We start from the raw sequence: 15,210 nt of genomic DNA on the forward strand, positions 1-15,210 counted from the left end.
ACCCCACACTTTCTGCATGTGTAGTGGCCCTCTTTTCCTTACCGTCTGCACGATGTAGATGACAGTGGCTGCGTAGCGTACTGGTTTATTGAACCGCAGTTGTAAGTACTAGAAAGAACCAAAGAGAATGATAAGCAAATAGCCGGTGAGATTTTACAAAAAGCTGCTCAGAAGGTTCTCGTATTCCTCTATGTTTAGCGCTTTGGATTTATAATATGATGTTTTGCTGTACATACTTGGAAGAAAGGAAAAATATGGATTGATTGAAGTCAAAGAAATACCAAAGCTCTATTAAAGCTCAATTTTTCCTTAAACTTCTTATGATAGAGAAGATAATGTTTTTATTTTTAAATTTTAATTGCTTGAATAAAAACCCAGATCCTCTGGCTTTCTACCCAGGGGGTCTTCCTACTGGATATACTGAAGCCACTGTTTACTCTTATATCCCATTGCCCCCAATTTAGCCCAGACCTTTATTGCCCCTTACGCATGTGACTGCAGCAGCCCGCAGATGATCTCCCTATTTCCAACCCTTGCCAATCCATTCCATCAAACATACATCTGGTACATTGTTTCTGCTACAGCAAGGCTCTAATTATCTCACTCTTTGTCCTAAAATCTTCAATGATTCTCTATCATTGACAAAGTTCTTATCCACCCTGAATATNTACCCATCCTATCTTAAGTCACACCACTAACTCTCCCATTTTATTTATTCTTCACAAAAAATCACTGTAGGCTATTCAGTCAACACACTTTGTACTTCTAAGAATTTTTTCGTTTGGCCAGACCCTTCAATGTGAGGGAAACTCTCCCCCTGACCCACTCAGCAATTCTTCAGTCATCTTTCAAGAAGGGTGACCCATCTGCAATTCCTATTCTTGCCCATACTTTCTCCTTTGAGCTCTGACAGCAATTATATTAAACTTTTTTCCTAGAAGGCAACACTTGATCACCTGCTGTCTTGTATATTGATGTTGGATTCATATATCTCATTGTATCTGATTCCTGAGACTACTGTAACAAATTACCACAGATTTGATGTGGATGAAAGTAATAGAAGTATATTCTCTTGAGGTTCTGGACATCAAAAATACAAAATCAATTTCATTGGGGCCAAATCAAGGTGCTGGCAGATTAGAAGTTTTAAGAAAGAATCTTAAATCACTTAATGTTAAAATAATTTTTCTTCCTTAGACTCTGGTTCCATCATTTCCATCACAATGTGACCCTTTGGTCATATTGCCTCACCTCTTGGCTGTCAAATCCTTCCTCTGCTTCTGTCTTACAAAGGTACATATGACTGTACACAGGGCCTACCTGGATAGAGCCAGGATAATCTCTTATTTTAAAAACCTTAAATCATCACTTTTGCAAAGACTTTTTAAGTCATGTAATAGTCATAGTTCCAGGGATTAGAATATTGACTTTTTCTAGAGGGAAAGGGATGCATTTTTCACCCTACCATACTTAACTTCCCTGATACATGTAAACGTGTTCTATTTTATTCATTTTTACCTTCATCTTTCACATATTCATTCATTTATTAAATAATTATTACCTGACTTCCCTACTGCATTCTGACATGCGATAATACCAAATATGATATAATCTGTACCCTAGGGGATTTTACAGATCAGAGGAGGTGACCAATAACAAATGTATACTAATAACAAGTGATGTTCCAGGTATGATATGTGCTAGAAGAACTACCAGGAGCTGTGCATACATTAATAGCTGGATCTGGTTTATTGTCAGAGGTCAAGAAAAGTCTTTCTGAGTAAATATTCTAGACTACACTAGTATTTGTCTGCTCCTGCATAATAAACATGTACAGTGAACAAAATAAATGTGAAAGGTAGAAAATGGGGGCACCTGGTTTAGTGGGTTAAGCATCTGATTTTGGCTCAGGTCATGACTCCACAGTTTGTGGGTCTGAGCCCCACATCAGGCTATCTGCTGTCAGCATGGAGCCCACTTTGGATCCTCTATCCCCCTCTCTCTGCCTTCCCCTGCTTTCTCTCATCTCTCTCTTTCTCTTTCAAAAATAAACATTTTAAATAAATATGTATATATTTTTAAAAAGTAGCAAATTACTTTAGGATTCAATTTCTTGGTAGTAATTTCTAATTGGTAGTAATTCTGTCTTACCTGCATTGAAGAAAAATCAGGGTTTTTTTTTTTTATTATTAAATCAGGAGTTAACTACTGGTTTGTTCTTTCCCTGGAAATGATACATAAGTGTTGTTTCATAGCATAAGATGGGTCCTTCTTTGAAACCCTAAAGGTACCTCCCTTGGCAGAAAATTGTTACTCAATTTCATACTAATAGACATTTCCCAATTTACCCTGTTCAACCCTTACTCCAAGAAAATAGTCATCTTCTTTGCAGACCCTCATTCTTCAGATGACTGTGTATGCATCAGGAAACAATCCAGCGGGTGTGTAACTAAGGGTACCAGATATAAGGAAAATATTCTTAAAGAGGTAAGGAAGTCAGTGAAGAGTTAAGTCTCAGGTGTTGCAAGATAGAAAATGGTGCAAAACTTTTGTGGTGAGGATTTAGGTTCAAACCATATGCCCTTGAGAAAATTCATTTACTGCACTAAATAAAGGCTTTCTCTTTCTAAAACTGGTACTTCTAAGGCTCATTGGCTTAGTATATGATAATGACAAGTACAGGGTCAGGAATATAATGGGATATTAATGACTGTAGCAGTCACTGTGGGTGCAATTCCTGAGTTTATTGGCACTCACTATTCTAGTACATGTTGAAGCCATCTAAATGCACCTGCAATCATTTGCTTAAGGGCTTCACGTCAGCCTTTGTACAGGGCAGGCTAGAAGTGCTTGGGGGTGTTATTGGATGAAAGCCAGTGACAAAGGGAGTTAGACAAACAAATATTTGGGCTTCTTTGCCATTGAGGAAGGGCAACCCTGAGACATGATGTGTATGTCTCCCAGTGATCCCAAGTAAGATTGAACCTCAATTGCTCACAGTGGTGACCTACTCAAAACCATACCTTCTATAGGCTTCATTTCCTTTCATGTTTGAATTGTCACTTGCCTACCCATGTTCAATGAAATCATCTTCTCCCAAATCCTTGGCTTGCTTCTGGAGGACCATAACTTAAAGGCACATATTATCCAAGTGGTGACTTCAAAAATGCTCATGTAAAAAGGTGTGTCCTTCCAATGGGAATTTTTTCTCCATCATGTAAAAGAACTGAAGATAACCTACTAGAGGATGAGACCAAATGTGACATAGATAAACTGTCTCAACTGAGTTCCCCTAGATCCACGAACCACTAGCCAACCCATTAGCTGATGGCAGTTATACACAAGGTCCCAAGTGAGGCCAGGAGAAGAACCTTACTATTTTACTGGACTCTGCTGAGCCTAGACCAAATCACTGACCCATAGAATTGTGAGCAAATAAAATTACCTTTTTTAAGAAATTTATTTTGGAGTGGTATGTTACACAACAATAGATGACATATAAAAATTGGTACCAGGAGTGGAAAAGTATTGTAGTAAAGCCACAAACTATTCGTTATTGACTTTGGGCCTGGGTGGCACATGAAGTTGGGGAAAGCAAAGGGGAAATTGTTCCTGAAAAATGAAAAGACAGTAAGGAAACTGCTACAGAAATCTGGGGAAAGTCAAGGGTTTTAACATCTCTGTTTACATTCACGAAATTCAGCCAATTCAGTCCAACCATATATATATGGAAAAAAAAAAAGACTCAATGGTCCTCTTTGGTATATATCTATCTATTGATACAGTCAAAAGTAAAAATGGAAGTTCAACTGAAAGGTTGTATGCTTCATGCCTGTTTTCAAAAACAGCACAGGTAACACTTACCATCAATAGATTCGATTATTTTCAAAACCCCAGACCTGATTGAGCTATATTCTTTTCTATCCAGTATATACTAAGTCAAGTTCTCATGTTGGTTCAAACTCACATAACATGGAGCCATTCTTTACTCCTCTTTTTCTTACTCCCCACACTCAATTCATAGAAGAATTCTGGTGCTTATGCCCCACTTTCAAAATACAGACACTTGCATCATCTCTTACCACTGCAATACCATCAGCTCTAGTGTGAGTTACAGCAAAAGCCTCCTAACTAGACCTTCTGATTCACCAGTCAAAACTCTAGAATTATTCTCAACATCCAGCTAGGGTAACATTCAAAATAAAAATCACATCATGTCACTCCTCTGCCCAGACGCTGTAATTACCCATCTCACAGAGAGTAAGAGTCAGTTCTCACGACCTAAAAGGCTTCAGAGCATTGCTTAAAACCATATCAAACGCTGAATATACATTTTAAAGCAAACATTCTTAACATCATTTACTATGCTGAAATAATATTCAATAATGATATTTTATACCTACACATCTAGTTTCAGTGTAGGTATAATTACTAGAACACAATGAGTGTAAAAGGAGAATTAAAAGGAAATAAACTTACCCCCCAAACTATGTCATCTATAATGCTTAAAACCACTATAAAAGATGATATTTAAAAAGTAGTAGCCTGTGCACTACTCTAATGAAAAAGTTTGGATTAAAGAGAAGCAATTCAAGAAGCCATTTAGATTTTAAGAAGTCCAAGAAAAATGAGAAGGCAGGCAGACACCAGTGTATAAACTAGTGAGAAGGACAAATAATAACAGACTGTATTTATTAGTGTGTGATAAGAAAAAGAAAGAAATAACTTTAACTGAAGTGGAGACAACATGAGGAGACTAATTATAAACTGTCCAAGTGGAGATAATGAAAATGTATGATATTGCAAATGAACTGAGCCTAATTTATAATGTGAGGGTGAGAACAATTCCTTATGCTTTCACATGGGACAGGATAGTGATAATGTCGCACAGATGGCACATCTTGGTCTAGAAATCCCACTTTATGTCAAAGCATTTAAATTGGTTGGCTATTGCTGTATAACACTCACCCTGAAACTCATTGGTTTAAAAACAAAGGACATACTCAACTGTCCTGCAATTAAAAAGAAAAAAACTAAAAATAAAAAAAATTTAAGATCTGTATTTTTCATAATTTTTGTGGATTTACTGGGTTATTTCTCTACTTGTTTCCCCAGGCCTCTCTTAGGGCTGCGATCAACTGGAAGTTCAGCTGGGTGAGGAGGTCCACATGACCTCACTCACATGTCTGCTAAGTGTGCTCGCTGTTGGATGGGGTGCTCTGTTCTCCTTTCTTATCTACTCATCCTCCAGAAGCTAGCCCAGCCAGCCCAGCTTCCTGACATACCAAAACCAAGACAGTGTTCCAAAAGGGCAAAGCCAGAGGCAGTCTACCTCATGAGGCCTAGGGCCCAAATACACACATCACTTCTACCATACTCTATTGGTCAAAACAAATCACAAGGCAATCATAGATTCAAGGGGTGGGGAAATAGACCCCACTTCTTCAGTCTTTAGTCTTTAGTACTTTAAAGACCCTGGAAAGAATATCTATGGATGGGTAGCAGGGAATGGAGGACAAAGAAACATAAATTCAAGTTGCTATAAAGAGCTTAAGTGGTATAAATTTGGGACATTAACAGCAACAACAACAACCACAACAATTATACAAACTCTTATACAGCATTTACCATTTGCCAGTTTTTGTTAAAAGTATTTGCATGTAGGGGCACCTGGGTGGCCAGTCGGTTGGGTGCTCGACTTCAGCTCAGGTCATGATCTCACGGTTTGTGAGTTCGAGCCCACGTAAGGCTCTGTGCTGACAGCTCAGAGCCTGGAGCCTGCTTCGGATTCTGTCTCCTTTTCTCTCTGCGCCCCCCCACTTGTTCTCTGTCTCTCTCAAAAATAAATAAACATTAAAAAAAAAACAGTATTTGCATGTAACACCTCATTTACTCCTCACAGACATCCTCTGAGACAGGTGCTTTTATTATGACTATCTCACGTATGTGGAAATCAGGTACCGAGAAGTTAAGCAATTTTCCCAGTCATGCCGCTGGTATGTGGCAGTGCCAGCATTCTAAGCCAAATAGACTTGAGTCAAGAGTCCATGCTTTTAATCCCTGTGCCATACTGCCAATTCTTATAAAACAAAACAATCCCCAAATAACCTCATGTGCACTTTACACAACCTTATATNACAAACTCTTATACAGCATTTACCATTTGCCAGTTTTTGTTAAAAGTATTTGCATGTAGGGGCACCTGGGTGGCCAGTCGGTTGGGTGCTCGACTTCAGCTCAGGTCATGATCTCACGGTTTGTGAGTTCGAGCCCACGTAAGGCTCTGTGCTGACAGCTCAGAGCCTGGAGCCTGCTTCGGATTCTGTCTCCGTTTCTCTCTGCCCCTCCCCTACTTGTTCTCTGTCTCTCTCAAAAATAAATAAACATTAAAAAAAAAACAGTATTTGCATGTAACACCTCATTTACTCCTCACAGACATCCTCTGAGACAGGTGCTTTTATTATGACTATCTCACGTATGTGGAAATCAGGTACCGAGAAGTTAAGCAATTTTCCCAGTCATGCCGCTGGTATGTGGCAGTGCCAGCATTCTAAGCCAAATAGACTTGAGTCAAGAGTCCATGCTTTTAATCCCTGTGCCATACTGCCAATTCTTATAAAACAAAACAATCCCCAAATAACCTCATGTGCACTTTACACAACCTTATATAGAGGGCAGGGGCACCTGGGTGGCTCAGTCAGTTGAACATCCAACTTTGGCTTAGGTCATCATCTCGCAGTTTGTGAGTTTGAGCCCCACATCGGGCTCACTGCTGTCAGTGCAGAGCCTGCTTTGGATCCTCTGTCCCTCTCTCTCTGCCCCTCCCCTGCTCACTCTCTCTCTCTCAAAAATAAATAAACATTTAAAAATAAAATAAAATATGTAGAGGACAACAAGCTCTATAAATTAAAATCAATGAAACCCTTACATTTCCTGTATATTTACTAATTTAATATTTGAAAGGCAGTCTCAAATCTCCTCAGTCACATATTTGCAATTGGTTTACTGTAGTAACTCAACCACTGACTAAAGCCACCTTCAACCAACTGTGTACCGAGTAGCACGTCTGGAATAGATTGCTCAGTAAATGTTTCAGAAATTTCAAGACAATGTTTTTATTCCATTTTAATTTGGGGAAAATATACTAATTTATAAATTATAATTTATATAATTTATAAAATATATACTAATTATACCTATAATTTTTAGGTAACTTCTTATTTTAAAAAGTTAACATTATTATGTAGTAAGGTCCTACTAATTTCCATTTGCAGTAGGTTTTGAACATGAGGGCATTAAAAATCATTAAACCCATGGTATAATTATTTATTACATATATGTGTTTTACCAAGACACCTGGTGACACTGTTCAAGCTCCCTAAATTTCAGTAGTGTCCCCCAGTCATTGTGACAACCAAATTGCCCCATAAATATTTAAAGCTCCCGGTGTCTGTCACTAAAACTGCTACTTCTTGTAATGGGGCCCTCTACCTCTCTGATCTCATCTTTCTCCTTTCTCCCCTTGCGTCACTCTTCTCCAAGTACACTGATTTCTATGTGCCCTTCAAACATGCTAATCACACTTCCCTTTTAGGGCCTTTGCATCTGTGGTTACTTTAGCTTCGGATGTTCTTCCCTCTTATGGTGTAATTACTTGCTTTCTACAGGTCCCCACTGAAATGCCCTTATATCATTGAAGTCTAACTTAACCACCCTATGTGAATTATGGACATTCTGCACCCAAAGCAAAACTCCTACATTCTACCTTATCCTATTTACCTTTTCTCTATTATATTTAGTAGGGCAGGATATCATTGTGATTCAGCATTCAGTCTCTAAAGTTAGACTGCCTGGGGGCGCCTGGATGGTTTAGTCCATTAAGCATTCAACTTAGGCTCAGGTCATGATTACATGCTTGGTGGATTCAAGCCCTGCATTGGACTCCTTGCTGATAACTCAGAGCCTGGAACCTGCTTCAGATTCTGTCTTCCTCTCTGCCCCTCCCTGGCTCTCTCTCTTCCTCTCTCTCTCTTCTCTGTCTTTTCCAAAAATAGACATTAAAAATTTTAAAATTAGACTGCCCTGATTTGAAAAACTGCCACTTGCTAGCTGTGTGACATTGAGCAAGTTACTTAACTCTATGTGCCTCAGTTTTCTAGTCTGTTAAATGGAGATGATAATAGAACCTATCTAAAATGGTTATTTGAAGGCCAAATGATTTAATACGTGTACAGTACCTAAAGCAGTGCTCAGCGCACAGCTAAATAGCAAACTTTTCCATTATGATTCTTTTACATGGTGTGTTTACTGATCACCTTCTCTGTTATAAAGCAAGCGCCAAGAGAGCGGGGGTTTGGCTTAGTGCTTCATCTCTGGGATCTAGAGTGTGCCTGGAACATAGATGCTTAATGAGTACTGAATGGACTATTGAATTAGTTGTAAAAATGACTTGCCACATTTGGGTAAAAAGCTCTTTTACACTTAAGTAAGCCTGCATGAAAGAAGGGAGTTATGATTTCCTGCCTGAAAGCTGGAGGTGATAAACACTAACTTGCACAAAGTCATCCTATTATTAAGTAATGGAGTTTGAAATTGAACTCCTGTTTTCTGGCTCTTCTCTCTCTCTCTCTCTCTCTCTAGCAGTTACTTAGGTAATCTTTTTTTTTCTTTCTTTTTTTTTAATGCTAGCAATACCTTTGGGAGTCAACCTTAATGATTGTATGGAAAAACCAAGGATATATTTATGTTTTCAGCAGTACACTAATGAGCAATGAAGACATGTGCATATGTATTTTTGGACTAAGTATAAATTTAGTCATTTTCCCTTGAATGACATCTCAGAGAGCAACTGTTGTATTACCTAATTCTTATTACCTAATTTTGGTGGGGAGGGGAATTGGAGGTTGGATATTTAAGGTATGATTACCTGTGGAATAATAAGTTTTAAAACCTTCTGGAAAGTTTGTGCCTAAGTGGCCTTTGAAGTCTAGAGTAATCCTTTATAATCATTTAGTTTAGGGAATTAAGAAAAAAAAAGTCTGTTAAGAGTCCTCTGCTGTGACTTAGTAGGGATGATTTTCTTTTCATTAACATAATCCCCATATTTGTATTATTTAGCAATTCCCTCCATTGAAATATTTTCTAATTAAAAAAAAACACATTACCACTTCTCCACTGAAAATTGGAAGATAGTAATACTCATATTAAAGTATTCAGCTCTAATATATGAATGAAAGGGATAAAGACGAAATGGACTCTCAGTAGGCTTTATCTACTATACAATTTGACTAAGCCATTTATCTAAGTCTCAGTGTTCTTATCTGAAAAATGATTATACTTACAGTATATGTTCTGAATACTTTTTTAGAATAATGATGTCAATAATACAAATAATAACTTTAGCTCTCTCTTATTGAAACTCTCCTACAAGTCAGGCAATGCATAACATGGTTACAGATAGGTTCTCATCTAATCATCAAAATAGCCTTCTGGGATTGGCTCCAGATTTTCATTTTACAAATGGAAAAACAGTTGTATGTGCAAAGGTAACTTTTTCCCAATAATAACAACAAAATGTATTTTATTGTGTTGTGTAATTGTCTTGAAAATAAATGTTTTTCAACTACAATGTTATTAAGACAATGTATGTTATTAGAAGAAGAAGAAAAAAAAAGAATAACCAAAAATGTTCACCGGGAGAGAAAAGAGCAACTTTTTCCAAAGTAAAGAAGAGAATGATGAGTTTTGAAGTGTTGGGGTTCAGAGGTGATGGCCAAGAAAGAATTCTTGAGATGTCTTCAGTGCAAAAAGGTGTTTTTTAATTAAAGTATGGGAATAGGCCAGTACCCATGGGAAGAAGAAGCTGCACTGGGGTTGTGAGGAGTGACTGATTATACACTTGGGAGCTGGGGGAGGCAAAGGCAAGGGGAAGTTTCCAAAAGGACTTTCATATGTTAAAGAAGACTCACAGGATCTTGGAGGCCTCCTATTTCAAGTTAAGGTTGTTTTATCCTCTAGCAAGTATGAACAGAAAGACAGTTGGGAGTTCCTGGAGAAATGTTCTAGTCTGCCTGCCTCAAGTATTTGTCAATGGGCTACGGGTTATAAGGAAAATTAATTTTATCTACATTTCTTTCTGCCTTTGTTTCTCACATCAGGGACTAGTTGTCTTACCTCATATGTGCTGGTGATACCAGATCTGTAGAACACAGGGAGAAAGAGCTCTGATGTGAGGATGATGACGAATGCATATGAAATGAAGAAGAGCACAAACGATGCCCCAAAGCGGTAAACCTCGGAGGGTGTCCCCAGGACCGTGACAGCTGACATGAAGCTGGCTGTCAGAGACAATGCTACAGGACCAAAGCTCATTTGCCTTCCCCCAACCAGAAACTCCCTTGAAGTTGCCTTTTTCCTCTCCTTGATAGCAAAGAACACCCCAATTCCAGAGGAAATAACAAAGAGGGCTGCAAATACGACATAATCCCAAACTGCGAAGTTCTTCACCTCCATGCTGGGCAGTATGACACTAGACAGTTTCTTTCAACCAGGTCTCGGGAAGAAGCTGTTTCCAAAAGCAAAGCTCAGTACAGTAGACGTTTTCCTAAGAGAGAAGGCTGTGATTTTCTGGAAAGACTGATGATGACAGGCACTTGAGTGGACCTTCAGACACCAAGTTGTACTCAGGGAAGACCTCCAGAGTTGACTACAAAGAAGAATCTGGTAGTGGTATTGGTACCAACAGATGAGAACTTGAAATCTGACCCCAGCCAGGAAATGTCTGCTCCTGGACTAAAACATGTGCCACAGAGAAGGAATTCAGATGTGTTCTGAAATTAATAACCATGGGGGTGGAATGCACTTGCCAGAAAACATGCTCTTTTATCTTCTAGATTTTTTTTTTTTAATTTAAGGTTAAACATTACTGGGGAGAAAATGGAAGTGATATAAGTTGACCATCTCAGCATTTTAAATTAGTGAAATGGAATCTGTAATACACAACACCCTTAGAGGTGTCTTATCCCCTGAGTAAGGGAGGGTAAAGGATGAGTACCTGTGATTGCCTGAGGCAGTGGGTGTGGAGGGAAAAGAGGAAAGGACTGTTATTAAGGAGACCTTTGCTCAAACTGCCTCTGACTGCAAGAAAGCTGTGTAATTGTTGGCAAATCATTTAACCTTTCTGAGCTTCATCCAGAACATGGGGGTAATAAGACCTTACAAGGGCTACTGGGAGTCTTTAAGTGTCTCAAACTTGCTACCCTGTTTTTCCTGATCTGTAAAATGAAAGATAATAATATCTACCTCGTTGGCCATTATTTGTGTTCATAGTGGAGTACTCCTGAACAAATGGTTGATTGTCTCTTGACTCAGAAAATGGATTTACCATTTTTAAATTATTAATAAAGCATCTGTAGTCCTCAGTTTTATCTCCCAGTCTCCTCTTCATTTGTACGTTTATGACACTTGTACCCAGAGGCTAAGTCAGGGTTAGCACTTGGACAAATGAGAAAAGGAAGGTGAAAATCCAGTTACAGATTCCTGTTTCTGTTCTTTTACACTACCATTGTTCTGAAGTATCCTCAGTAAGCCTCTGGGGAGACAATTTCCCCATTTTGTTCATACTTTCTTCTCAGTGGTCATCTCTGACCCTAGCTCTACAAAGCCTGATCATTCCACAGGATTTAGTTCCTGTCTCCTCTGCTCCATGGAGCCTTCCCTGACTCACACCTGCTCTTTCTACCTCAGCTCCTGTGGGAAGCAGCCTCCCCTGGAGCTCACTTTGAATTCTGAAAGAATCCTTGACTATTTTAAAGAATGGATATGTGGACCTATCTGAGTTGGACAGTTGTAGATGACCAGCTTCTGGAATATAGAAGCATGAGGCCTGGTCCATAGTGCCCAAGAAATGGTGGTCACTATAGAAAAGAAGGATATAATTAAAAAAGCAAAAGAAGAAAACACAAATTATTCAATATGCCTCAAATCATAAATGTTTTCTGTCAAACAGATGAAATTCTGCTTTGCTCTTGACATCTGGATAAAAGAATAAATCTTTGATTATTTGTTTAGTCTGGATACTGTCATCACTCCCGACTTTACTCCATGGATTTGAATTAGGCCACAGGAAGCTCTGACAGCCAAAATACGCTTTTAGTTACGAATAAATACTCTGGTTACAAGTATCCACCAGGAGCTATATGCTTTCTGTTGTTAAAATTCCTTCTCTAACTTTGCAGACTTGATATGATCAGTGTTAATGGAAAACAAAACTAGGTCTTAGTTTTTTTTATTTTAACCTAGGCTTTTAATTATTTTTTAAAAATTTTAACATTTATTTATTTTTGAGAGACTGAGAGAGAGAGCACAAGCAGGGGAGAGGCAGAGAAAAAGGAAGACACAGAATCTGTAGCAGGCTCCAATCTCTGAGCTATCAGCAAGGACCCTGATGTGGGACTCAAACCCATGAACCATGAGATCATGACCTGAGCTGAAGTCGATCACTTTACCGACTAAGCCACCCAGGTGCCTCAAGCTTTTAATTATTTTTATTATGAAGTATTCTAATTATATAACAGGTTTTTGTTTCCAATAGTCTCAGCAGAAAATCAGAACTCTGGCTTTCGGAGACTTGACTACTTTACACTTTAATATTAACACCAACTAAGTGTTAATATTCAATCTGTAAGATGTGTAAACAACTTGTTCAGGTCAGCTGAATACTTGTTCTAACCATTGTCATTATATCTATGAGGTCCCAGGGTTAACGACCAGAAGCTTACAGCTTGCTTGATGAGGCAAGGAGTACTGCTGTTTTTAATGAACCATCATCAAGAAACAGTATTGTCAGGGCGCATCTGGGTGGCTCAGTGGGTTAAGCATCCAACTTCGGTTCAGGTCATGATCTCACGGTTGGTGAGTTCAAACACTTCACTGGGCTCTGCACTGGTGGTGCCGAGGCTGCTTGGATTCTCTCTCTCTCCCCTACCCCCTGCCCCTTCCACACTTGCATGTTTTCTCTCTCTCTCTCTCAGTACAAATAAGTAAATAAATGAAACAACATTGTCTACATAACTTCCATTCATCTTGGATTTCAAAATAGTGAGGAAGCAGAATAGTTCATGGTTTGACAGGTGAAGGAAATTTCATGACTCTCATAGCAAAATATCCCTTGCTTTCAACATTTTGCTGACTGTAAGCCACAACATCAACTTATTAATTTAATTCTCAGTTATTTCCCATTAAAAAAATCTTTTTCTCCTTTTGGTAGCATTCAATGTCTTCAAACTCTCTATTTCCCCGTGAAGCTCACTCTGTGCAAGGCTCATGATGATTATGAAACATAGAACCAATTTATTAATAACTTTTCAGGGAAAACAAAAGAACCAGCACACTCAACAGCTATATCAATTAGAAGGTGCATCCTATATCAAAAATATTAACATGGAAGGGAGAGAAAATGGACCTCTTTGATCTGAAGAAACCCCAATATCTCCAGCTTCCATTTGCAAATGTTCCAAATGCACACACTTGTACCTTATTCCTTTGTATGTGCTATGACCTTTGTTATAAGGGAAAATGTCAGGGCCTGGCCTCCTGACACATTCTTCCCTAAAGATGTTCCACTATCCAATTACCCACCACCTAATAGGTTAGATTGATTATTGTTATCAGTAATAGTCTCCTTAGTTCTGCACTTTGCTTGGAACAAGTTCTAATGGGAAAAAGGAAAAGAATTTGAAAAATTAAATACTACCAAAGGGAGGAAAGGGTAAAGAAACTGGCGAGACTAGACATCTGGGGGGATGGTGTTGGGGACATGGAATAGGAGTGAGGACAAAGAAACAGTACAGGCTGGTGGCAAAGACATCTCTCAAAACCAGTGAGGATTACTCAAAACCAGTATAAGGAGAACCAAAAGAATTCTAACAATGAGAGTAATTCATACTAAATCTTAATTTTTTCTAGCTTATTAAGATATAAGTAACATATAACATTGTGTAAGTTTTAGACATATAATGTGATGATCTGATACACTTACACACTGCAAAATGATTACCACAGTAGGGCAAGTTGACTCCATCATTTTCCATTTTGGGGGCAGGGGGTGAGAACATTTACGATCTGCTCTCTTATCAACTTTTAGGTAAATAATACCATATTGTGAACCATGTTGTGTTGGAGTGATTCCCTTTTTTTTTTTTTTTACCCACAACCTTTATGGAAAAGCTGCTACATATGGATATTACATTGGTGTTTCAACATTACAGTATAGGGAAAAGAGGTTGTGTTCATCTTTGGGTTCAACATGGGGGATAAGGAAGGAAAACTATCGAAGGAAGTGTGACACACAAGGGAGACTGAGAAACCAGTAGAAATAAACATTGAAGACCTCCTTATAGTCTTCATAATCTTTGCGATTGAGGTGGGGGAAGACTACTTGGTACCATAGTCTATCAAAGTCAGGAGACTGAGCTTTCTTGTCTCTCTGCTTTGCGGTCTTGTGTTTGTGTTTTTGCATTTCTTTCTTCCTCCTTTCCTTTCCTTTCCTTTCCTTTCCTTTCCTTTCCTTTCCTTTCCTTTCCTTTCCTTTCCTTCCTTTCCTTTCCTTCCTTTCCTTTTCTTCCTTCCTTTCTTTCTTTCTTTCTTTCTTTCTTTCTTTCTTTCTTTCTTTCTTTCTTTCTATCTATTAAAAGAAAGATTGGGGCCCCTGAGTGGCTCACCCTGTTGAGTTTCTGATTCTTGATTTTGACTCAGGTCATGATCTCCTTGTTGGTGGGATTGAGCCCCATGTCAAAGCATGGGACCTGCTTAGGATTCTCTCTCTCTCCTCACTCTCTGCCCCTTCCCTGGCTCATGTGTGAGCACATGTGTGCTTTCTCCCTCTCAATCTCTCTCTCTCTCTCTCTCAATAAATAAATAAACTTAAAAAAAAGGAAGGTGATCTGAGAAGGTTGGAGGATTTGGGGCACCAGAAGTTGACACTTGAATTTCATTTACATACTCTCACAAGGAAAAAGGTTTCCAATCCCTACTGTAATATAGTAGAAAACATTTATCTGCAACAAGAGACCAAATTTCTTTCTCTACCCTGTCTCTGAATTTTCTTGTAATTTTGTGCTATTTTATTTGGTTCTTAGTTACCACATTTGTAAAACATGATGGCATATCATATTAATAATTAGATACTTAGATTAATGTAAATAACTAAAT

At 38.5% G+C, this 15,210-nt stretch overlaps 1 protein-coding gene across 1 annotated transcript in view; it reads right to left on the reverse strand.

Moving 5' to 3' along the window:
* SLC5A12 (solute carrier family 5 member 12) overlaps positions 1-10,512 on the reverse strand; it is a 51,039-nt gene extending 40,527 nt beyond the window's left edge. The window contains exons 1-2 of the mRNA XM_077761419.1: positions 10,174-10,512; positions 43-108 (exon numbers count right to left, since the gene is read on the reverse strand). Of these exons, the coding sequence (XP_077617545.1) occupies positions 43-108; positions 10,174-10,512 (405 nt within the window). The remainder of the gene's footprint in view (positions 1-42; positions 109-10,173) is intronic.
* Between the last annotated feature and the right edge of the window lie 4,698 nt (positions 10,513-15,210).

This window comes from Crocuta crocuta, unplaced genomic scaffold (genome assembly GCF_008692635.1).
Source record: "Crocuta crocuta isolate KB4526 unplaced genomic scaffold, BGI_CrCroc_1.0 scaffold884, whole genome shotgun sequence".
In the NCBI taxonomy this organism is placed as follows: domain Eukaryota; kingdom Metazoa; phylum Chordata; class Mammalia; order Carnivora; family Hyaenidae; genus Crocuta; species Crocuta crocuta.